The sequence below is a fragment of the Artemia sp. Qi Xiang Cuo genome, chromosome 8 (genome assembly GCF_049724085.1).
Source record: "Artemia sp. Qi Xiang Cuo chromosome 8, ASM4972408v1, whole genome shotgun sequence".
Lineage (NCBI taxonomy): Eukaryota > Metazoa > Arthropoda > Branchiopoda > Anostraca > Artemiidae > Artemia > Artemia sp. Qi Xiang Cuo.
In genome coordinates this window covers 56,975,055-57,001,743 of record NC_142801.1, presented here as the reverse complement: position 1 = coordinate 57,001,743, position 26,689 = coordinate 56,975,055, and the positions used below count along the sequence as shown (strand labels likewise).

Below are 26,689 nucleotides of genomic sequence, written 5' to 3'. Positions count from 1 at the left end.
GTGAATTCGTAATCAGACTATGAGTACAGAGTGACAAGAAACTTTTTTTTTTTTTGTGGTGAAAATGTGGAAGAAAAGTGAAGTAACGTCAGCGCAAGAAACCGGTAATAATGCTAGCATCAAAAGTGTCGGGCTACAGGAAATAGGTTTTCCGACGTGTGACAGTTTTTTGGAAATAAGCGGAACGACAAATGACTCAGGTCAACATAAAAGTTCAGTCTATATCCCTGAACCCATTCCGGGTTCCAGTAGCAGTAGTAGTCAAGAACCCCTCTCAGATATTTCTAGGACACGTTCGACAAACCAGCACAAGCTCTTCTTGAGTGATATCGAGCTTCCACTTTTAACAGAAGGACATTCAATACTCATTTTGTTAAGGATTATAGTACGGATAAAATACTAAAAAAACTTGGCTTCCGTTTTTCATTTTTTTCATTCGCAGCAATTCATTTATCGGGCTCTAAGGGCTGGAGAAGATGTCGGGAAAAGAAAATTCATTTTGTAAGAAAAGAAAAAGTTAAAAGTAAAAAGTAAAAAGAAAAGTTAAGATTTTGTAAGTGGAAAGATAGTTCTTCTCTATTAAAGCCTCATGATGGATCTAAGAAACATAGGCGTTGTATTTCAGCATAGACGAAATCAAGGTAATTACTGATACTTCCGAGACCTATAGCAAATGCCTTAATCCAATACAGGTCTCAAGAGGTTCAAGAAATACAGATCACGTGAAGTACATTTTTCGCACTTTTTCCTTTCTTGGCCGCCAGGGTCTTTCTTTCAGGGGGGGTAATGACAAATAAAAAACATCCATAAGCCGGGGTAATTCCGTTAAACTGATGAGGGAAACATCTAAGGATGAAAAATAGCTGATGAACAAGTTACAGTGCCGATTTAGTCACTATCGAAATCATCTGTGCTAAAAAACACATTTGCACTGTTAGGAAATGCCTTGCACAAAGACATCATTTCAGTATTTAAGTCAACTAATAAGCATCGAGATTGAAAGAACCATCCAGACTCGGTTGGTTTACGCACTTCGCTCTATTTCCAACGTGAAGGCCAGATTCAATTTTAGTTTTTGAGAAAAAGGGTTTTATTAAAAGGAATAAAACACGCTAACCAACTAAACCTGAAGTTTATAAAATTTGTATGGGCAGACATCACCCTTTACAAAACCCAAAATAAACAATTACTACCAACCATCCTTACCTCCCCCCCCCAAAAAAAAATGACAAAATGATAAATAATAATAAAAAATGACAAAATGATAAATAATGATAAAATGTATAAATAAAAATGCACGAAATAAATTAATTTTCAACAAGTTTCACGACCCAACAGGATACCAAAGACACGAAATAAAAAATTATTTTTTTATTCTATCTCCTGTCGCCCTCCTAAAAAAAAAAAAAATAAAAAAAAAAATATAACAATCACACGAGAGAAACTTCGCTCGGCAGGGATTAAAATTCATATGTAGAGAAACACCGTCCTTTTAGTTTACTGCCAAATTCATTTAGCTAATCAATTGTCGAAATAGCCTGAGATGATAGTTCCCACACCCGAGGGCCAACAGGTCTTATGGAAAAAGCATGTCTTATTGTTGCTGGGATAACTACAGTCTCTGATAGTTCTAATGGTGAAGTGGTCTATGAAACAGAAGGACTACTGGACAAAGTCAGCTCGGTATCTTTTGTCTAAATTTCGCTCATAATGAAAAAAATGTCTGTCATTGTAAATCATAGGTAGCGCAATCGCGCTGCCTAAGTAAAGAACGATGTCGGTACAATGTATTATTTATTTTTTTGGTTTCAATACCAGGGCACTTCGTATGGAAGGAGTTGTCGTAGAAACTTGGAAAAGGGCTCATTCGATTGGAAATTGGAACGGCTAGTGCCCTTTTAAATAGTCGAAAGTGATTGGACGGCAACTAACACCCCTTCCACGCCTACCATTTCCACAAACAAATCGAATGCAAATTCTGAGATAGCCATTTTGTTCAGCGTAGTTGATTTCCAGATAGAAATTATATTTTTGAGGAGTATACTCCCCCACAGCCCTCAGGGCAAGGGTTTTAAGTTATGCCCTGGGGCATATAAGAACGATGTTTGCACAATGTATTATTTATTATTTGTTTCCTTTAGACCACGGCACTTTGTATCGAAGAAGTCGTAGAAACTTCGAAAAGGGCTCATTCGGTTTGAAATTGGAGTGGCTTGTGCCCTTCTTAATAGTCGAGAGGGATCGGAAGGCAGCTAACATCCCTTCCACGCCCACCAGTTCCCGAAACACATCCAATCGAAATTTTGAGATAGCCATTTTGTTCAGCATAGTTGATTTCCAGACAGAAATTATGTTTCTGAGAAGAACACTCTCCCACAGCCCTAAGGGCAAGGGTTTTAAGTTATGCCCTGGGGTATATAAGAACGATGTTGGCACAATGTATTATTTACTATTTTTTTCCTTTAGACCACGGCACTTCGTATCGAAGACGTTGTCGTAGAAACTTCGAAAAGGGCTCATTCAGTTGAAAATTGGAGTGGCTTGTGCCCTTTTTAACAGTTGAAAGTGATCGGAAGGCAGCTAATACCCCTTCCACGCCTACCATTTCCACAAACAAATCAAATCAAAATTTTGAGGTAACCATTTTGTTCAGCGTAGTTGATTTAAAGATAGCAATTATGTTTTTGAGGAGGAAACTCCCCCACAGCCCTTAGGACACGGGTTGTAAGTTATGCCCAGGGGGCATATAAGAGTTTTTATGAAAGTTTTGTCTTAGTAACTTCAAAAAGGCACATTCGATTGAAAATTCAAAGGATTAGTGCCCTTTTGAATAGTCGAAAGTTATTGGAGAGCAACTAACACCCCTTCCACGCCTACCATTTCCCCAAACACACCCAATCAAAATTCTGAGATAGCCATTTTGTTCAGCGTAGTTGATTTCCAAAAAGAAATTATATTTTTGAGGAGTATACTCCCCCACAGCCCTCAGGGCAAGGGTTTTAAGTTATGCCCTGGGGCATATAAGAACGATGTTTGCACAATGTATTATTTATTATTTTTTTCCTTTAGACAACGGCACTTTGTATCGAAGAAGTTGTCGTAAAAACTTCGAAAAGGGCTCATTCAGTTTGAAATTGGAGTGGCTTGTGCCCTTTTTAATAGTCGAAAGGGATTGGAAGGCACCTAACACCCCTTCCACGCCCACCATTTCCCAAAACACACCCAATCAAAATTTTAAGATAGCCATTTTGTCCAGAGTAGTTGATTTCCAGATAGAAATTATGTTTTTGAGGAGGAAACTCCCCCACAGCCCTCAGGGCAAGGGATGTAAGTTATGCCCTAGGGGCATATAAGAACGATGTTGGCACAATGTATTATTTACTATTTTTTTCCTTTAGACCACGGCACTTCGTATCGAAGAGGTTGTCGTAGAAACTTCGAAAAGGGCTCATTCAGTTGAAAATTGGAGTGGCTTGTGCCCTTTTTAATAGTCGAAAGTGATCGGAAGGCAGCTAATATCCCTTCCACGCCCACCATTTCCCGAAACACACCCACTCAAAGATTTGATATAACCATTTTGTTCAGCGTAGTTGATTTCCAGATAGAAATTATGTTTTTGAGGAGGACACTCCCCCACAGCCCTCAGGGCAAGAGTTGTAAGCTATGCTCTGGGGGCATGTAAGGTTTTTATAGAAAGTGTTTTCTTAGAAGCTTGAAAAAAGGCACATTCGATTGGAATTTATTAGTCGAAAGTGATTGGAGGGCAAGTTACCCCCCTCTCACGCCCACCATTTGCCCAAGCACATCCAATCAAAATTTTGAGATAACCATTTTGTTCAACGTAGGCTAGTTGAAGGATCTGAAAATTATATCTTTGAGGATGACACCCCCCATAGCCCTCAGGGCAAGGGTTGAAAATTATGCCCTGGTGGCATATAAGGTTTTTATAGAAAGCATTGTAGTAGAAACTTCAAGAAGGGCTCATTCGATTGGAAATTGAAATGGCTACTGCCCTTTTCAATAGTCAAAAGTAATTGAAAGGCAACTAGCACCCCTTCCAATTCCAAGCCCACCATTTCCTCAAACACATCAAATCAAAATTTGAGATAGCCATTTTGTTCAGCGTAGTTAATTTTCAGATAGAAATTATGTTTTGAGGAGGACACTCCCCCACAGCTCTCAGGGCAAGGGTTTTAAGTTATGACCTGGAACATATAGGAACAATGTTGGCACAATGTATTATTGATTATTTTTTCTTTAGACCAGGGCACTTTGTATCGAAGAAGTTTTCGTAGAAACTTAGAAAAGAGCTCATTCAGTTGAAAATTGGAGTGGCTTGTGCCCTTTTTAATAGTCGAAAGTGATCGGAAGGCAGCTAATATCCCTTCCACGCCCACCATTTCCCGAAACACACCCACTCAAAGTTTTGAGATAACCATTTTGTTCAGTGTAGTTGATTTCAAGATAAAAATTATGTTTTTGAGGAGGACACTCCCCCACAGCCCTCAGGACAAGGGTTGTAAGTTATACCCTGGGGGCATATAAGGTTTTTATAGAAAGTGTTGTCGTAGAAGCTTCAAAAAAGGCACGTTCAATTGGAAATTCAAAGGGCTAGTGCCCTTTTTAATAGTCGAAAGTGATTGGAGGGCAACTAACTCCCTTCTCACACCCATCTTTTCCCCAAGCACATCCAATAAAAATTTATGAGATAGCCATTTTTTTCAACGTAGTTGAAAGTTCTGGAAATTAGTTTTTTGAGGATGACACCCCCCCCGTAGCCCTCAGGGCAAGGGTTGAAAATTATGCCCTGGGGGCATATAAGGTTTTTGTAGAAAGCATTGTAGTAAAAACTTCAAGAATGGCTCATTCGATTGGAAATTGAAATGGCCACTGGCCTTTTCAATAGTCAAAAGTAATTGAAAGGCAACTAGCACCCCTTCCAATTCCAAGCCCACCATTTCCTAAAACACATCAAATCAAAATTTGAGATAGCCATTTTGTTCAGCGTAGTTGATTTTCAGATAGAAATTATGTTTTGAGGAGGACACTCCCCCACAGCTCTCAGGGCAAGGGTTTTAAGTTATGACCTGGAGCATATAGGAACGATGTTGGCACAATGTATTATTTATTATTTTTTCTTTAGACCAGGGCACTTTGTATCGAAGAAGTTTTCGTAGAAACTTCGAAAAGAGCTCATTCAGTTGAAAATTGGAGTGGCTTGTGCCCTTTTTAATAGTCGAAAGTGATCGGAAGGCAGCTAATATCCCTTCCACGCCCACCATTTCCCGAAACACACCCACTCAAAGTTTTGAGATAACCATTTTGTTCAGCGTAGTTGATTTCCAGATAGAAATTATGGTTTTGAGGAGGACACTCCCCCACGGCCCTCAGGACAAGGGTTGTAAGTTATGCCCTGGGGGCAAATAAGGTTTTTATAGAAAGTGTTGTCTTAGAAACTTCAAAAAGGCACATTCGATTGGAAATTTAAAGGGCTAGTGCCCTTTTTATTAGTCGAAAGTGATTGGAGGGCAACTAACCCCCTTCTCACGCCCACCTTTTCCCCAAACACGCGCAAGCGAACTTTTGAGATAACCAGTCTGCTCAACGTAGGCTAGTTGAAAGATTTGGAGGTTAGGTCTTTGAGGATGACACCCCCCCCGTAGCCCTCAGGGCAAGGGTTGAAAATTATGCCCTGGGGGCATATAAGGTTTTTGTAGAAAGCGTTGTCGTAGAAACTTCAAAAAGGGCTCATTCGATTGGAAATTGAAATGGCTACTGCCCTTTTCAATAGTCAAAAGTAATTGAAAGGCAACTAGCACCCCTTCCAATTCCAAGCCCACCATTTCCTCAAACACATCAAATCAAAATTTGAGATAGCCATTTTGTTCAGCGCAGTTGATTTTCAGATAGAAATTATGTTTTGAAGAGGACACTGCCCCACAGCTCTCAGGGCAAGGGTTTTAAGTTATGCCCTGGAGCATATAGGAACGATGTTGGCACAATGTATTATTTATTATTTTTTCTTTAGACCAGGGCACTTTGTATCGAAGAAGATGTCGTAGAAACTTCGAAAAGGGCTCATTCAATTGGAAATTGGAGTGGCTTGTACCCTTTTTAATAGTCGAAAGTGATTGGAAGGCAAATAACATCCCTTCCAAGCCCACTATTTCCAGAAACACATCCAATCAAAATTTTGAGTTAGCTATTTTGTTCAGCATTGTTGATTTCCTGATAGAAATTATGTTTTTGAGGAGGACAATCCCCCAAAGCACTTAGAGGAAGATTTGTAAGTTGTGCTCGGGGGTATATAAGGTTTTTATAGAAAGCGTTGTCGTAGAAACTTCAAAAAAGGCTCATTCGATTAGAAATTCAAAGGATTAGTGCCCTTTTTAATAGTCGATAGTTATTAGAGGGCAACTAAACCCCTTCCACACCCACCATTTCCCGAGACACATCCAATCAGAATTTTGAGATAGCCATTTTGGTCAACGTAGTTGAAAACACTGGGAATTATATCTTTGAGCCGGACACTCCCCCCATAGTCTTCAGGACTATGGTTCTAAGTTATGCCCTGGGAGTATATAAGGTTTTCATTGAAATCTTTGTAGCAGAAACTGGAAAAAGGGCTCATTAAATTGGAAATCCAAAGGAATGTTGCCCTTTTTAATAGTCAAAAGTGATTGGAGGGCACCTAGCCCCCCCCCCCCACGCCAATCACGCGTTGACCGGGAATTTCGTGTTGACGTAGAAACTTCAAAAAAGGCTCATTCGATTGGAAATTCAAAGGGCTAGTGCCCCTTTTAATAGTCAAAAGTTATTTGAGGGCAACTAACCCCCTTTTCATGCCCACCATTTATCAATACACATCCAATCAAAATTTTAAGATAGGCATTTTGTTCAACGTAGTTAAAAGTCTTAGAAATTAGATCTTTTAGGATGTTAATCCCTTATAGAGCCCTCGGGGCAAGGGTTGTAAGTTATACCCTGCAGACATATAAGGTTTATGTAAAGCGTTGTTCTAGAAAACGTTTTCTATAAACGTTAAAGTTATAGCGCTGCCTAAGCAAAGAACGATGTTAGCACAATGATTATAATTTTTTTTTCTTCCATACCAATAAAATAATTTTTGTTTTTTGTTTTCTTCCATACCAGTGCACTTCGTAGCAAAGAAATAGTCGTAGAAACTTGGAAAAGGGCTCATTTGATTGGAAATTGGAACGGCTAGTTTATAGAAAGTGTTGACGTAGAAACTTCCAAAAAGGCTCACTCGATTGGAAATTCAAAGGGCTAGCGCCCTTTTTAATAGTCGAAAGTGATTGGAGGGCAACCAACCCCCCTCTCACGCCCAACTTTTCCCCAAACACATCCAATCAACATTTTGAGATAGCCATTTTGTTCAACGTAGTTGAAAGTTCTGAAAATTAGGTCTTTTAGGATGATAACCACCCCCCACAGCCCTCAGCACTTCAATTTCCAATCATTCGATTGGAAATTGAAATGGCTAGTGCCCTTTGGAAGGATACGAGCACCCCTTCCAAGCCCACCATTTCCCCTAACACATCCAATCAAAATTTTGAGAGAGCCATTTTGTTCAGCGTAGTTGATTTTCAGATATAAGTTATGTTTTTGTGGAGGACACTCCCCACAACCCTCAGAGCAAGGGTTGTAAGTTATGCCCTAGGGGCATATAAGGGTTTTATAGAAAGCGTTGTCGTAGAAACTTCAAAAAGGCTCCTTCGATTGGAAATTCAAAGGATTAGTGCCCTTTTTAATATTCGAAAGTTATTGGAGGGCAACTAAACCCCCTTCCACCCCCACCATTTCCCGAGACACATCGAGTCAAAATTTTGAGATAGCCATTTTGTTCAGCGTAGTTGGTTTCCAGATATAAATTATGTTTTTGAGAAGTGCACTCCCCCACAGCCCTCAGGGCAAGGGTTTTAAGTTATGCCCTGGGGCATATAAGAACGATGTTGGCACAATGTATTGTTTATTATTTTTTTTTCTTTAGACCACGGCACTTTGTATCGAAGAAGTTGTCGTAGAAACTTCGAAAAAGGCTCATTCAGTTGGAAATTGGACTGGCTTGTGCCCTTTTTAATAGTCAAAAGCAATCGGAAGGCAACTAATACCCCTTCCACGCCCACCATTTCCCGAAACACACCCAAGCAAAATTTTTAGATAGCCATTTTGTTCATCGTAGTTGGTTTCCAGATAGAAATCATGTTATTGAGGAGGACACTCCCCCACAGCCGTCAGGGCAAGGGTTTTAAGTAATGCCCTGGGGCAAATAAGAACGATGATGGTGCAATGTATTATTTATTATTTTTTCCTTTAGACCACGGCACTTCGTATCGAAGAATTTGTCGTGGAAACTTCGAAAAGGGCTCATTCAATTGGAAATTGGAGGGGCTTGTGCCCTTTTCAGTAGTCAAAAGTGATTGGAAGGCAATTAATACCCTTTCCACGCCCACCATTTCCAAAAACACACCCAATCAAAATTTTGAGATAACCATTTTGTTCAGCGTATTTGATTTCAAGATAGAAATTATGTTTTTGAGGAGGACACTCCCCCACAGCCCTCAGGGCAAGGGTTGTAGGTTATGCCCTGGGGGAATATAAGGGTTTTATAGAAAGCGTTGTTGTAGAAACTTCAAAAAGGCTCCTTCGATTGGAAATTCAAAGGATTAGTGCCCTTTTTAATATTCGAAAGTTATTGGAGGGCAACTAAACCCCCTTCCACCCCCACCATTTCCCGAGACACATCGAGTCAAAATTTTGAGATAACCCTTTTGTTCAGCGTAGTTGTTTTCCAGATAGAAATTATGTTTTTCAGGAGTGCACTCCCCCACGACCCTCTGGGCAAGGATTTTAAGTTATGCCCTGGGGCATATAAGAACGATGTTGGCACAATGTATTACTTATTATTTTTTTTTTCTTTAGACCAGGGCACTTCGTATCGAAGAAGTTGTCGTAGAAACTTCGAAAAGGGCTCATTCAGTTGGAAATTGGACTGGATTGTGCCCTTTTTAATAGTCAAAAGCAATCGGAAGGCAACTAATACCCCTTCCACGCCCACCATTTCCCGAAACACACCCAAGCAAAAGTTTTAGATAGCCATTTTGTTCATCGTAGTTGGTTTCCAGATAGAAATCATGTTATTGAGGAGGACACTCCCCCACAGCCGTCAGGGCAAGGGTTTTAAGTAATGCCCTGGGGCAAATAAGAACGATGATGGTGCAATGTATTATTTATTATTTTTTCCTTTAGACCACGGCACTTCGTATCGAAGAATTTGTCGTGGAAACTTCGAAAAGGGCTCATTCAATTGGAAATTGGAGGGGCTTGTGCCCTTTTCAATAGTCAAGAGTGTTTGGAAGGCAACTAATACCCTTTCCACGCCCACCATTTCCAAAAACACACCCAATCAAAATTTTGAGATAACCATTTTGTTCAGCGTAATTGATTTCCATATAGAAATTATGTTTTGGAGGAGGACACTCCCCCACAGCCCTCAGGGCAAGGGTTGTAAGTTTTGCCCTGGGTGTATATAAGTTTTCTATAGATAGTGATGCTGTAGAAACTTCCAAAAGGGCTCATACGATTGGAAATTGAAAGGGCGTATGCCCTTTTTAATAGTCTCAACTGATTGGAGGATAATTAACACCCCTGTCACACCCACCACTACCCCAAACACATCCAATCAAAATTTTGAGAATGCCATTTTCTTTGACGTAGCTAAAAGTTCTGGAAATTATGTTTTTGAGGATTACACTCCCACACAGCCCTCAGGACAAGGGTTGTAAGTTATGCCCTGGGGGCATATAAGTTTTTTTTTATAGAAAGCGTTGTCGTAGAAAATTCAAAAATGAATCATTCGATTGCAAATTGAAACGGCTAGTGCCCTTTTTATTAGTTAGATCTGACTGAAAGGCAAGTAAGCCCCTCTCATACCAACCAGTTTCCCAAACACATCCAATCAGAATTTTAAGATAACAATATTATTCAACAGTGTTGAAATACACGGAAATTATGTCTTTGAGAATGAAAACCCCCCTCACAGCCCTCAGGGCAAGGGTTGTAAGTTATGCCCTGGAGTATATAAGGTTTTTATAGAAAGCAGTGTCGTAGAAACTTCAAAAAGGGCTAATTCGATGGAAAATTGAAAGGGCTAGTGTCCTTTTTAATAGTCGGAAGTGTTTTTAGGGCAACTAACCCCCTCTCACGCCCAACATTTTCCCAAACACGTCCAATCAAAATTTTGAAATAGCAATTAGCTTCAACGTAGTTGAAAGCTCTGGAAATTAGGTCTTTGAGGATGATAACACCCCCAAGCCCTCAGGGCAAGGGTTTTAAGTTATGCCCTGGGGGCATATAAGGTTTTTACTTAAAAAGTTGTCGTAGAAACTTCAAAAGAGCTCATTCGATCGGAAATTGAAAGGGCTAGTGCCTTTTATAACAGTTTAAGGTGATCGGAGAGCAACTAACGCCCCTCTCACGCCCCCCATTTCCCCAAACACATCCAATCAAAATTTTAATATGGCCGTTTTGTTTAACGTAGTTGAAAGTTTTGGAAATTTGGTCTTTGAAGATGACAACCCCCTCCACAGCCCTCAGGGCAAGGGTTGTAATTTATGCCCTGGGGGTAAATAAGTTTTTATAGAAAGTGTTGTCGTAGAAACTCAAAAAGGGCTCATTTGGTTGGAAACTGAAGGGGCTAGTGCCCTTTCTAATAGTCGAAAGTGATTGGAAGGCTTGATATTTTTATAGTAAAGATCGATGCGGGTACAATGTATTATTTTTTTTTCTTTTTTTTAGACCAGGGCACTTCGTATCGAAGGAGTTGTTGATGGAACTTCGAAAAGGGCTCATTTGATTGAAAATAGAAAGGGCTAATGCCCTTATTTATATTCAAAAGTGATTGGAGGTCAACTAGTCCCCCTCCCACACCCAACCTCCCATTTGCCCATTATGTTTAAAAACTAAATGTTGCCTTAAATGCAATGTGTTAATGCTAATTTCCAATAAGGCATCTCAGCAGTATCCCAAGAACGACTGAGGGTATTATGTTCAAACTGTCAGGGCTACTTCTGCTCTTAAAATTTAACCAAATCAAAATAGCGTAAGTGTATCCAAGCTATCAAAGAAAGTAAATAGATGTTTTTTTTGCGAATGGTATCAAGTTTTCTATTTCAGGTCAACTAAATTAAAAACGAATGTTTTTATCAAAAATTTTAAATGTGCGTATGCTTTTAAAAGTTGCAGAAAATTTCAGTCCAGCATACAAAGAGTTAGCCAAACCATACAGTCTTAAAAAAACGAGAATATTTAGAAAATTATTATCTATTTTCCTGAAAAGACTATGTCAATATAAAACGACCAGAAATTATTTAAAGAAACTTTTTCACAAAATAAGTTTTCAAAGAAAGGTAAAGAACTCCATTAAACCAAAAATGAACAAAAATAAAATCAAATAATCTACCAAGCGTGAGACTACCACAAATCAGCATCGATAAATAAATGAAACCCAAAACGAACAGAAATTACAACAACTAACCAAGTCAAACTCAAAACGAGCAGAAATTAACAAAAGTTGGGCGCAATATGCAAATCAATATGCATTTTCAGTTTAATATATATATATATATATATATAGACTGATATTTAGTATTCAAAATGTTGATATTATTTGATTTATTAAAGTTATTAAAATAAAAATGTTCATGTTTTTTTTCAGTAAAGTACAAATTATGTTCTGGCCTTGGGAAGGCTTAGGGGGTTTTGAGCCCTACTCATGTTAATTTCTGCTCGTTTTGAGTTTGACTTTTCTTTGAAAAACTTATTTTGTGGAAAAATTAATCGTTTATCAAAGCAACTTCGATCGGAAAGTTAGCTGATTTAAAAGGCATTTGCACTGTTCTGGGACATACGAGACACTCCAAAAGCTGAGAAATGATAGCGAATGGAACAACTTAAGCAACAAAATATACTAACTTTTGAATTTACACCGTATCCAGGAACTACATCCCCAATATTTAAAACCATTACTCGAAGCAAGAAACTGCAAACCCTTTCCATTTGTCTCAAAGACCTTCTTTCAAACTCAACAACCGGTAAACGTAATATCAACCATTCAGTTCAATTAGACTCAAGTAAACTTCTTTACTTCGAGCAAATAAACCCTTTCACGAGTAAGATCAACCAATTTTTGTATGCAAAATATGCATTTGCTCTATGATTTATTTGCCTCTAACTCCTCAAGTTCTGATTTTCTCAAACTTTCAAAAGTGGAAAGGGTTTTGTGACATTTTCCAGGAACTTTGGGTGTCGTTGACTTTGCTATAGATTCCCAGCTTTCTTTTGCTAAGTTGCATCTTTCAAAAAGTGATTTCCCAGAAATGGATATTCTCAAAACTATTGAGATTTTATCTGACCTCCCAATCACCTATTATACAGTGCTAAATCTGATAAAGCTAGTTGCTACTTTGCCTGTGACTATTGCCAGCAATAGACGGTTTTTCTTAGCATTAGGGTGTGGGAGCGGTAGTCTCTGATTGAAGATCGGAAAGAATAGAATCAGTGATTTTATGATTGTGATTGTCGAAAAAGAGAAGGTAAAACAAACAGGATTTTTGGTTTTTGGAAAATTTTCTGTTTTTTTTTTGTATCTCCAATAAAAAGTAGGAAATTAATCCCTCCCCTATATTTACGTGAATTTGTGCCACGTCTCGTGCTGTTAACCAATAACTTACTTATTAAGGCCAATTCACAATAAGACTTTACTATATCGGGATTTAGCTAGCGCTAACTTAAGCCAATCAGAATTTTTCATAAAAATTTTCAGCCAATCAGAAAAAATCCAATAAAAATCCAATTGGCTGAAATTACGGCCCGCTAAATGCCCTTATGAGTAAAATATCACTGTGAATGGGCATTTATGTAAATTTTATTTAAGATTCCTACCTTTTTAGTTTGAATATTCTCTTAATTTATACCTAAAGGTGTTCATGGTGTGACCATATATTAATTACATCTATATAATAAAGCAACATATAGCTCTCTAGCTAAATTCGTGCAAGAATTAATGTACAACATATTTAAAAAAGTAAATCATACACAGCTTACTTCAGGAAGAAGAGCATGTCGATATAATATTTCCTTCAATGCTTCCTTCCATTATTATTTTTTTTTAATGCTCAAGTAAGCTGTCTTGATGGGTGTGCATGATGGGAAACTGTCTTTTGTCCTGATGGGTGTGCGTTTGCTAGTGGGAGCTTTTCATGACAGACTTTTAGCCTTTTTATCAGATTGAAATTCTGAATTTGATTCAAATTTTTAATATAGAATCCAACCTTCTGAAAATGCACTACCATGAGAAATTTCAACTCAGCACCATTATAAATTACAGCATCTTACAGAGCACAACTCAAACCGAAAACCTTCATGAATAGTCTTCATCGCTGAATTTGTATAAATTCAACAACTACGGAACTAGCTGTCTGCACAGGATAATTGTAACATGAATGAATACATACAAAATTGAGTTGCATGAATGTCTAAAAATTGATCATTAAAATACTTAGCAGTTTTTCAATCCTTTTGATAACAAATGGAATTCACGTCAAAAGAAGGATCCGTCTTTATAATCCATCTACGAGTCTAAATAGTTTTTCTTTTTGTCCTTGAAAAATGAAAGAACTACTTGTAGCTGCAAGGGCTCCATCGATGCAAAGAAGCAATAATTGAAAGGAGCACTATCTGAAGAATTCGATGTAGCTGGACAACAGAATCTGGAGCAGTGCTTCAGGGTTTCCTTGACAATTTTCACTTCATATGACCGAGTTTCATCGAGTTGGAAATCATTTCCTCATTCCTTTTCATGTAGTTTGACCAATTTCGCTTTAATATTTAGCTGAATATCATCAATTACTTTTGTTGAGCGAGCAAGATTTGCTTTGTCTGGCCTAGTTTACCAATGTCCTTTAAATTCAGTATTAAGGGATATTTACCTTCTCAGTGTCCCTTGTGAGCAATAATGTATGCGATTTTATGCATTTCCAATTCATGAACAGTCAAATCATGCTTCATTCAAGAATTTTAAAAGCAATCCTTTTAGTTTGCTATATTGCTCATTGAAAATATTTTCCGATTTTTCAGTGTTTAATTTTTTAATAGTTTCAGTTCAGTTTCATAAACCGTTATATAATGACGCTTCAGCTTACCGCATAGTTGTGGCTGATTTCCATCAATAACATACAAATAAAGCTATCATTGTCATTAAACCAAAATAGTTAAATGTAAAGTGGATAATGTAAAGCGAGGCGCTTATAGGAATGATGTAAGTAAACATTTTATAATTTTTCAAAGTAGTTTCCCGAAATTTTGCAGTGATTCCTTCTGAAGCAGAAAATCAATAAAATAGAACCAAGTTTTTGCAATGCAGAAGAAATATTTTGGTTTAACAATGTGTATGGATCCCTTGTTTTTGGTCGAAATGGTATAAACCTCTTGCAAAAGACTGGAAGAGCGTGAAAAAGAGCAATAACAGTCCGTTAGTCCAAGCCTCAAGATTATTTCAGTTCAAGTTGTTGATTCAAACCTGAGCTTGTGAATTAATCTTTGTATGTTTTCATTCTAGCTTTGCAAGTACTTGATGCTACTTTTGCTAGTGTGCGCAGTACTATAAGTGCTACTGTGCATGCTTCGGAAATTCGGAGGATTGTTTTAAAAGTGAGCTTGAGAAAAAGTTTAAATACGCACTAGCGCTGGCTTTGAACCTTAGCGAAATATTTAAAAACTTCCTATGATGTCTGCAGTCAGGCTCAACAGTCCTACGGTAGGACTCCTACCTGAAACTAGGTCCTAGCTAAACCAATAACGCTAGCTAAACATAGATTCTACTGAACTCATTTGTACAATTCAGTTTGGCAAGGATATCTTAATTTTAATAGTTCTACTCTGTCTTATCTCTAACAGGGATAAATTTCAGTAAATTTTTACCAAATCATATTATTAACTTACAAATAAAGTAAATATACCATTTGATGCCTTTTTTATGCTCTTTCGAAATATACTAATCATTTTTGTTGGAAATGAATTTTACCCCCAACCCTATATACCAATTCAACATAGGCTATGTATTTGCAAATTAGGGGGGTGGAGGTAAAGTTTAAACTTACCTCCCATTTACATCAGAAATAAAATTTACCCCCATCTCCCCTAATGTGCAAATATATACCCTGAATTGGTATATATAGGGGTGGGGGTAAAATTCATTTCCAACAAAAATGATTATTATATTTGGAAGAGCATAAAAAAAGGCATCAAATGGTATAGACCTATTTACTTTATTTGTAAGTCAATAATATGATTTGGTAAAAATTTACCTAAATTTCTAGGTGGCACTAGGCCTATAATTAAGCTAGGATGAAAGTGAAAACATCATTTGATGCCTTTTTTATGCTCTTTCATAATTCTATAATTGCTTCTGTTGTAAATTGCATCTTGAGCCCTTAAAAGAGGCCCCAAAGGTATTTCTTTTTTGTTGCCACACAAAGAAGTTGTCAACACTAGTTAAGTTATTGATGTGGTTAAAATTATAAGCTATCCCTAGTTAATAAATAAGTTGTTCAAGAGTAATATATTTAAAAAATACTTATTTATAACAATTCAAATCTCATTTATTATGCAACTCAAATACAAACCTTTTTCCTGCCATTTCAGGTTTTTCAAATGCTGTTGACAAAATAGTGCTGAATATTGTGATTTGAAACTTTGCCATCAACAATTCAGGGTGTATTCCAATTCAGGTTATATAGGGTCCTTATCATGGGTGTAGAGAGGGGGGGGCCGCGGCCCCCCCCCCCTAGACCTTCAAATTTACATTAGATATGGCTGAAAAAGCAGATGGTTGGAAAAGCAGTTGATAAAAGGCCCTACATCACACTATCGACTGCCCCCCTCCCTAGACAATATGCTGCCTATGCTCATGGACCTTATATTCTGTATCAGGTTATAGACCTATAGCCTATTTCCACATTAGGGGGTGGCAGGGGCAGGGAGGGGTAAAGTTCATGGTAAATTTGCAGTGGGCTTTGTAACCTAGGAAGGATGAAAGTGAAAACATCATTTGATGCTTTTTTATGCTCTTTTATACTTCATATAAAATACCTTTGGGGCCCCTTTAAGGGCTCAAGATGCAATTTGCAACAGAAGCAATTATTGAACCATGAAAGAGCATAAAAAAGGCATCAAATGATGTTTTCACTTTCATCCTTGCTAAATTATAGTGTGACCTAGAAATTTACCCTAACAGGTAGACTAAAATTCTGGATGACACACTTTTCACTATTTCAGAACAAAAAAACTGATTTAGGGTAATACAAATCTCAGAAATGAATTACAGCCATAAATACTTACCTAGGCCATTCTAACAATTAACACCAGGAAGGTGTTTTCAAGTTCACATCTGTTTGCATTCCCTGTTTCTGATGTTTAGAAATTTGCATAAATGATGTGTGTATAACTGTATTATCTATAGACAACAAGCATACTTTTCTTTTATCTCAGATTTTGAAACAACACATCTGCTGATTTGAGCTTAAATTAATGTTAGTGGACGGAAAAAAGGTATACCTATCAAATACTGTCTTTCTTTTGGTTATATGACATTATAACATCGTGTTTGCATTTGTAATGAGCTAGCTAACTTACAACTCACTGTAACATAGTGCATTTTCTCTTTAAAAAAAAAACAATGGTTCTTGGTTTTAAAACAAACAATTTCCTTTGATATCATGTAATTTTATTTCCTTATATAGTAGCAACTACTGTTAAAAATGTTCCCCAGTCCCCTAACAGGGCCAGATACAGCCCTAGGCTGCATACAAAATTTGCCAAAAGTTTCTTGTCAAATTGACTTTATCTGGCATTATGAAATTATTGATGAGAAGTATTGCAGTCTTAAAAAATCAATAAGATTTTGTGCACAAGCTAGGATTCTATCAAAGCCCATTAGGGGGGGGGGGTGTAGTTCTGACAGAATTAGTTTTGATATTAGAAAGAGCACTGAGTCAGGAATCAAGTGGTTTCTTATTTTTTTTTTTGTCAATCTGATTTCTGTCCTGAATGTGGTCATATCCCAATTTTTATGAAACTACTTTTTTCAAGCACTTTGCAGTAACAAACTGTAAGTAAGGAGTAATGCGGCTCAATAGTAACAAAAATCTAAAAAGTGGATATCAATAGGTATATAAAAAAAATTGCCTTATTGTGCTGATTTCAAATATACAAAATTCATAAAGCTTAGTGTTACCCATCAAAGGCTACATGCCTGAGAAAATTCGCGGATTTTTGAAGAAAGGGCAGAAATTTCCCCTAAAAGTAAAAGAATCTTAATGAAAATTATGCCATTAGATTCAGCATATCAGAGAACCCTGATATAGAGGTTTCAAGCTCCTATCTACAAAAATGTGGAATTTTGTATTTTTTTTTGCCAGAAAAAGATCATGGATGTGTGTTCATTTGTAATTTTTTTTTCCCATGGGTTCTTATATCAAACAAATGGTCCTAGAACATTGAAAGAGGGCTGATTCGAACAGAAATTGAAAGTTCCAGAGCCATTTCCCATGCCCCCTTTTTCCCCAAAATCCTCCCATAAAAATTTTGAGACAGCCATTTTGTTTAGCATAGTTGAAAGGTCAAATAACTATGCCTTTAGAGATAACATGACCCCTCACAACCCCTAAGGAAAGGTCTTTAAGTTATAAAATTTGCCCATTGTGTGCATATAGTATTTGTTATTGGGAAGTGTGCATACATTTGTCAGGTGGGGGGGGGTTCTGCTGGGGGGATTTTCCGTGGAGAGCAAAGTTCCTGGGGAGAAATTTTACACAGTAGGAATTTGCCAGAATTCTTGCCATTTGTCTTACTTTCTCTTTGCCAACTCAATTTTATCTATGGAGCTGTTAAGAATACTTGTCCAGGGTAAATTTTTCCCAGTATTGAATTTTCTAGATCTTCCTGGGGGGGGGGGCTTTTCTGTGGAGGTGGAGCCAGATTTTCTGGCATTATTTAAAAAGAAATCAGAAATTAAATAAAAAAAACAATTTGTTCCAACTCAAAGTAAGGAGCAATGTTAACACTTAAAACAAACAGAAATTACTACATATATGAGGGGGTTACCCCCTCCTCAACACCTTGCTCTTTATGCTAAAGTTTGAATGCTGTCCCAATTCTTTAATAATGAGTACTGAAACAAAAGAGTCGTTTAATTAGAACAATAAGAAGCCTTTTTAAAAGTTCAAAAAACTTTGGCAGGAAGAGCAAGGTATTGGGGAGGGGGCAACCACCCTCATATGCACAATAATTTCTGTTTGTTTTAGGTTTTAATGCTGCTCCTTACTTTAAGTGAAAACCCATGTTTTTTTTATTTATTTTGAAATTATGGATCAGCTACAACTGATGAGAAATTAATGGAAAAAAAATAATGCAATCCTACAAAGTACAAACATCTGTGTATATCCTAGGGCTATGTCTAGGCCAAATAGATTGGAGAGAGGCTGGGATATAATTGTGACATTAGTAATTAATAGGGCTGTTCTTTTACTCATCTTTGTGCTAAGATCTTACATCTTAGCACAAGTGGAGTAGTTCAAGGTAGTGTTCTGGGGCCTTTACTATTCAATATTTACATAAATGATCTCCCAAATAACATTATTTCAGAAATACTGCTTCATGCAGATGACATGAACATCTTTCACACATTTACAAGCTTTGAAGCACAGTTCATATAATTATCCAGTATGATCATTCTCTATCTCACCCATTATAAAAACCCAGACCGGGGTGCAAGTGCTCCGGAGAACGTTTTTGCAGATATAAACATAAGTGAAATCAGATCTTTTCATGGGTAGACAAGTCAGACTGTGATCTAATCGGAAACAAGTGGAAACCCACTATTACGAATAATGCACTTTGTTGGAAACAATCGGAAACAGACTAACCCGCATTCCCGCTAATGCAGAAATAAGTAGGAGGAGCTTTTTGTTCGCACCGAGAACAAAGACCAGAAATGATCTGCGATAAGCTTACTGGATAATTATATGAACTGTGCTTTGAAGATACAGAAATACTCCAGCAAGACTTAAACAAAATTCAAGTTATCAATGTATATTGAAGTTATCAAGTATTTTGCAGTAGGTTGCATCAAGACATGGCTAATTGTGGAAAGAGAAAAGCCAAGACAGATAGTCCAAGTAATTGAGAGGCAAATGTTTAAATGGCTATGGCACAGGTAAATGGCTGGAGTAAGCATGACTCTCTTATTGGACACATACTTGTTTGTTAGTTTTTGGAAAGACATGCCTGCCTAGAGTCTCAGGCATGTCAACCAAGAATTTAAAATTCACATAAGACCATTAGATTGCCTGTAATAAGAGGCAAACAAGGCATGCCCGCCTATGGTCTTAAGAAGGTTGACCAAAAATTTAGAATTGACATAGGACCATTAATTTGCTTGAAATAACAGGCAAACAATCGTTTAAAGCCGTTTTGACCAACAATGATGAGAGAATGATCAGAGAAGAATGATGAAAGACATTTGCAAAAGAACGCTATAAGATATAAGATTTTAGTGCTAAGATTTCACTTTTAGGCGTTCTTTGTCAAAAGATGTAAGTTCTTAGCACAAAGATGAGTAAAAGAACAGGCCTAGTGTGTAGAGTAGACTGCTGATCAGAGCAAAATGATGAAAGACGTTTGCAAAAGAATGCTATAAGATGTAATATTTTAGTGCTATTTTTTGTCTATCTGATTCCTGTCCTACAACAAATTTACCATTAGGTACTGACTTTAGTAGAATTTAAGCCATATTAGAATTTTTTATCTCTTTTATTTATTTTTTTTAAGACACATTCTTTCAAATTTTTTAAGGCTTATAAATGAGATTTAAGAAAGGTATGGTGCTCAATACTATTTTATTGGGCTTCGTTTGTGTTCTAGATCTATTTTCAGAATCAAACTTTAACACAAACTTTGTCTAAGTTCATCAAAAGTCAATAGCCTACCCTTTAAAGGCAGAAGGTATAGAGAAAGATACCCCAAAAGGCTTTCCCAGGGCATTATTTAAGCTCTGGCTACATTCCTGAAAGTTTTATTTACCTGACTCTACTACTTAAAGTCTAGCTTTTTACCTTCTGTAAAACTAGCTCTATCACTAAGATTGCAAATTGCCTGTCATATAGAATTTAAAAATTTATGGAAATCTAAGCTCAGAATTTGCTGAGTTCAGTTCAGGAACAACAGCCTACTTCTGACCAGGTAGCCCAAATTTTGAAACCTGAGTTTAATAGAAAGAAAAGACAGAGATATTTTATAAGTTGAAAATGTAAGAAGTTGTTATAAAAGTTTGAAAACGGTGAAGCATAATAGATGTATGATAGGCTGGAGAGCTTTTAAACTTGCTACCTGAAACTTTCTTAAATCTGCAGCCCAATGTAAGCCCTATAAAATCCTAATTTCATCACCACTGCAATAAGGCTCTAAAGTTTCTATGAATGTTGCTCTAGTCCAAACTGTGGAGGGAAAAAAAAAAACTCAAAGATGACAAATACAAGTCCTTAACCTAAAAAATTGTAGAAAGACTGTCACTGTCTTCTTCCATATTCACCAATGGAACTAAAAGTTAAAACGAGAATATGACAAACACTTACTGTCTGGCACTGTAAGATTAACATCAAAATATAAACCTAAAGGCTTGCATATAATTGCTAACCACCAATACAGCCAGTGGTTTTCTATTTGCCAAGGCTTGCATCATATATAAAAACTGACAGCACCATAAATCTTGAAAAAAAAAACTGTATAAATCAATCAAGAGATGTTGTCTAATTGTATGTACCTAACACTGTATATAAATATTGTACAGTAGGATCACTTATGAGTAATATTTGGCTACTACAGTCTTGGTGCGTATAAAAGCCCCGTCCATTTACTCGTACGTCCTCGTCCATTGGACTGCTGATGGCAGATCAAATGAGAACCCTGGAACACGTATTTTCGCAGAAACTTTCTCAAAATGCCTTTGAAACCAACTCGAGACTTCGAAACCTACTTGTAATTACTTGAAAACATCTAATAATAACATTGCACTACTAATTACCAATTTTTATTAATGTAATGAAATAAATTGATTTGAAACTAGATGCTTTAGAATTTAGTGTTAGAAAGATGAAACCAAGTTTTGCGTTCGAGAGAAATATCTAATGTTGCTTGTGTTTATACATTCTCTGGAGCACTTGCATCTCGGTCCGGCTTTGTATAATGGTTGAAATAGGGAATGATTGTACTGTATATTATTTATGTACAGTGCTACCTAATGTCAGGCACAATGCCAGAAGATATGTTTGGCCCCAGAACCTAAGTATCATTATTTGCTATTATCTCTTAATTTTAATATAAGTTGCCTGTTTCTTTGAATTCCCCCCCCCCCCCTAAAATAAATTTTTATACACATGTATGATTCGCATGTATTTCTTTGAAACGTAGACATAACTTGGGTTTTTTTTTTGGTTCCTTGAGGTTGCTAATTCAATTTCAGTTTTAGTTATACAAATTTTTAACAGTAAATAAGACAATCCATCATTCATTTGAATTACATAATTTGAACTATTATATTCATTTGAATTAAAAAATTTTATTAATATTATATAAGTTTATAATAATAACTAGTCTGGATTGATTCTTTTGTATAAAAATGACTCTGTAATATAATATAATTTATAATGAAAACTGATCTCTTCCTGGTCACAATCCTGCACCTAAAATGGATTTTTCTGTGAGCTAGAGATGCCTATTCCAAGACTATCTGGCAATTTATCAAAGACCAACTGTCAACTCTTAACCCCCTCCCAAATTGTCTCACCTATGACCTATGGAATGGAAAAATAATTTTTTTTTCTTGTAGGTTGTGGAAATGTTTGCACAAGAGGAAAACATGACACTACTAGATACAAGCAATAGAAATGATGCAAATCTAAGTGATGTAGAATTGGATAAACTATATCCAGCTATTATAGAATGCTTTATTGTGATTCTTCTTGGGTAAGGTTAAATGTTATTTATTTATGGCTAAAATATGATATTGCCACTGTTATGGACTTTATGTCAGGGTTTCCATTCTGCCTTTATTTTGTCTCTTTTCCTTTTTTGTTTAGTGCTTTTTTTTTTTTTTTTTTTTTTTTTTTTAATGTTTCTTCTTTTTCCTTTCTATGAGAGCTATTTACACTATTTCCGGTCAAATGCTGGAAAAACCATTTAATAAGTTAACAAAACTAAGATTACTTAAGCCCAAAAGTATATTTCTGTTGTCTGTAATGTCTGTAACTTTATGCTTGAAAGCCAAAGTTGGACCATCTTTTAATGACTTTTAGTATTCAAAAGTATTTTTTTTTGTGTTTGTTGACAATTTGCAAACTATTGTAAATTTGGAAATATAGAAAATGGTAGAAATTGCAGGACAAACTGTAAAAATATCAAGATTGGGAAGGGGGTAGTGGGTCTGAAGTCTCTCCTCCTACAAATGTGACTGAATATGGTAACAATAGGCATTTCATTGAAAAAGAACATAGTAAAATTCTTAAAAAAGTTGATTAAATTTCAAATTAAATATATAAACATGGAGGGGTAAGGGGGTTGTTTAAATGCTAGATGAAAAGCATGAAGAGGTTCCTCAGAAAAAATTAAGAATTAGAGCATTGAAAAAGTTCTTGGGTTTTACACCTTCTCTGCAGTCCTAGAACTCTTCTGATACTCCACGCTTGAGATTATGCTTATATAAACCCCGGACCATAGGGGTACCAATCCATGAAAATGCACCAATGGGGGACAAGGATTTTTTTCCAATTAGTATGATAAAGATACAAAAAAAGGCACTTTTAAAAATCTTGAAGAAGGGGCAAAGAAGAAGGGGTAGGGGGGTTATTTAAATGCCAGAAGAAAAGCATGAAGAGGTTCCTCAGAAAAAATTAAGAATTAGAGCATTGAAAACGTTCTTGGGTTTTACACCTTCTCTGCAGCCATAGAACTCTTCTCATACTCCACCCTTAAGATTATGCTTATATAAATTCCGGACCATAGTGGTGCCAATCCATGAAAATGCACCAATGGGGGACAAGGTTTTTTTTTCCAATTTGTTATGATGAAGATACCAAAAAAGGCACTTTTAAAAATCTAGAAGAAGGAGCAAAACAAATAGGGGAAATCCCCCCTCTAATTATTAACCCTGCCTGACAAAAGATAATTTCACATATACTTTGTTGCTAATCCTGCCTCTTTGTGGCCTCTGATGAGGGTAATAATATTTTTTATTTTTATTTTACATAAATAAAATGCTAGGTGGGACTGAATATTTATATTCAGTAAAATATATATTCAGTTATATTCAGTATTTATGTTCCCATCCAGCAAAATAGATATTTTGCTAGGTAGGACTTCTAATATTTATTTTTCTTTATCTATCATTAGGTCTATTGAACGAGCTCAAGGAATTAACTTCTTTTGCATTCGTAAGAAAAATCATGAAGATTGACTTTGGAGTCTGTATTTATTGAGGGTCCAAAGGCTAAAAAAGGGCTTATCTAGGTTGATTTGGATTAATAATAGCTATCAAATGTGAACTGCTTAGTAACAAGCATTATAGCAAGGTCAGTTGGATTGAAACACAAATTTAGTTTCTTAAGGCTGATTTTTAGTTTTAATTTTATTTATTTGTTGTCTGTTCTATGATTCAGTTTGTTACATGTAGTTCTATTTTTTTTTAGTTTTGTTGCTGGAAAAATGAATGTATTCTCAGATACAGAAAGCCGGGGAATTAGTACGTTTTGTGGGAACTTTGCTCTTCCCTCCTTGATATTTATGTCTATGGCAACCCTGGATTTTAGGTAAATGTACATTTCTTTACCATATATTTGTTCTCACTTTCATATCTATTTTTATTGTTTTTCTCCTTCTTGGTTCTATTTTTTCTCCTTCAACTTCAGGGCACAAAGCCCTGAAGTTGGATCCTTTTAGATTCTAACAGCCCTATCTAGTTTTTTTTCCATTTTAAATGAATAGAACCTTGTTCAATTCATAGAACAAGGAAAAATGAAAATAAATTAAGAAATTTCTTGTGTTGCACACTTAAGTGCCAGTTGTAGTGCTCATTTGATTGAGCCCATTAACTACTTTGGGCTAAATCAATTAGTTATATAATAAATATATATTGGAAAGAAAAGCTGCCAGTTCTACCCTGGAAATTGTTATCTGATTGAGACACTGGTGCCATACCAACTTTATATTAGAGCCCAGTATTACCACTAGGTTTTTCTTTTAAATGCCAGGTGGTAGTCAGGACTTACCTAGAGGGTCGAGTGGCCAATTCCTTACTGAAGGTCCATGGGAAACAATTGAGTAGATTTTGACCTTTGTGGCCAAGCTACACTCGCCGAATTTGTCAAATGTACCTGAGCAATTTACTGGAACATGAAATACCCAGATTCAGATAGGGTGATCTGCCGGAGCAACTTCGAAGTATATTTACAGTGGATCTTGGGCAACGTGATTTACTGAGATCGTCCTGGAGGATCTGCCGAAATTTATCGACAATTTTTCACTTGCCGGAAAAGTACAGAGTTACAACCTACGATTACAACTCCCACGCATAATCTGACAGAATGATTTATGCATAAAAACAACAAAGCATAGCAACATTTTCAGTCGTTGATTCCTCTAAATTTCTCTAACATTCAAGCTATGTTCGTGTTCGATTTTAGTTTTGATCTTAGATTTATGCTTTTGTTTTTGTAACCAACTAATGCACTTATGTTTTGACTTCGAACATAAGCTTATGGAGTTCTGGCAGCCAGACTGACAGATTCAGCCCATTAATTTTACTTAAGACAACATTCATAGCCATATTCAGACTTTGGTACTTCTGACAAAGATGGCTGGGAGACAAGCAGATAATGAGAAAGAAACGATACAGAGAAAGGATATCTAAGGCACTTTAGACATGGAAAGTCCAAGTGAGATTGTCCAACTGTGAGTTAGTTTGTGGAATTTTAGAGCTTCGAAATTAGAGAAATCATCTCGTAGTTAGCCTAGTGAGCAAAAAAAAAAAAAAAAAAAAAATTATGGAAAGCGAGAGCAATAACAAATTTTGTGTGTGATTATGTGCCTTATTGAAGCCATCGTATCTAGCCTTGATACCCTTCTCGACTTCTTATTGATGGATAAGGCGGAAAAAATAGAAATAAGCAAGTCATATTCTGACAATATCTTGAATATCACCAGGAGAGATTAGGAACAAGCATAAAGTTTGGTATTTTCGAAGTCTCATGGGAATATTGAAATGTCCTGTCACTTCTGTGAAAAATGTTCAAGCTGGCTATGGTAATTCCTACTACCCTTATAAAAGAGAAAATATTTCATGTCCAAGATGAAATTAGTCAAGATCAACCGGCGCTCAGCCACGGCTCACCAGTGTCTCAAAATATTGCATTTATAGTGTATGAAGCTGGTTTGGTTCGCAAATGTAAAATGTAATGTGTCAGTTGAAGGTCAAAAACCTGCTATTTTAACGAAAAACTTTTTTATTTTCTCTTTTTAGCAATGCGTGATCAAAGTCAGCATATAGGCTATCAGTATTGTAGACTTTCTGCCGGCATGTTCATCATGGGGTATTTCTGATAAACACTTGGAAGTTGCAGTAAAATGTTTGTAACATCAGTTGGAAATTTCTTGAAACTCCAACAAAATATTAGGAATGTACGGTAAAGTTTCCAGATACTGTAATAAAATTCTGAATAGTAATGCCATTCTCCTTCCCTCTTCCCGCAAGGAATGTGCCGGGTACCTCTGGTTACAGTACGATTTTTGAAATAGCATCCACTCTGATTCCATGTCTTGTTCTTGTCTCTGCTAGGTACCCTTCGCTCCGATCTGTTAGTCCCTTATTTAAAATTTACCTATATATTTGTAAGTATCCTAACTCTCATCGGTCACTAATACCCAGCTCTAGAAATATCCGGGTGACGCTATACAAGGGTACCTGAAGCCTGAATCTAAATAAGTGCTTCTCACTTTACTGACAGTAGTAGCTTTAGTTAAAATGGTGATGCATTAAATTAGTGGTTTGAGAAGGATTTTATTTTTTATTTTTTTTGGGGGTGGGGATGGGGGGACTTACCCCCAAATTGTATTCTGGGGGAAAGGAGGTAAACTATTTTATCTCCAGTCCTTACAAAAGATTATACGCTGTGGTTTTTTTTATACATGTCTCCCGACAGGCTCGGCAGCTAGTTGGATGATGAACTATAATTAGGAGTTGATTGTCCTGACAAGATAATAAACGATTATAGTTGAAAAAGTAAAAAAAAAAAAATGAAAAAGAAACTGTTTCACAACAAATTGTTTTGCAAGAATTGAAATGTTCATTGATGCGTACTGCAACAATTACAAACCTATCCAGGATTATGGAATACCAATAGTCGTTAGTGAAGTACCAAGGACAGTGAATCTGAAATCTGATCGGTTTAATTGTTTAAGTGGATACTTGCGCAATTACGTTGGTCTTAAAAAATTAGGATAATTCGAGAATTTGATTTTAATGGAAAAGAGCTATATATGCATTTTTATTTAGTAATGGGTG

General features: G+C 36.5%; 1 protein-coding gene across 4 annotated transcripts in view; it reads left to right on the top strand.

Annotated features, from left to right (window-relative positions):
- Positions 1-26,689, top strand: part of anchor (integral membrane protein GPR155 homolog anchor) — a 192,906-nt gene that overhangs the window by 92,658 nt on the left and 73,559 nt on the right. For 2 of the 4 annotated variants that reach the window (XM_089093622.1, XM_089093621.1), the window contains exons 4-5: positions 21,965-22,101; positions 23,820-23,939. In XM_089093622.1, the coding sequence (XP_088949748.1) occupies positions 21,965-22,101; positions 23,820-23,939 (257 nt within the window). Of the gene's footprint in view, positions 1-14,810; positions 14,928-21,964; positions 22,102-23,819; positions 23,940-26,689 lie in introns of those variants that run through there. The other 2 variants (XM_089093624.1, XM_089093625.1) reach the window with 2 other exon arrangements.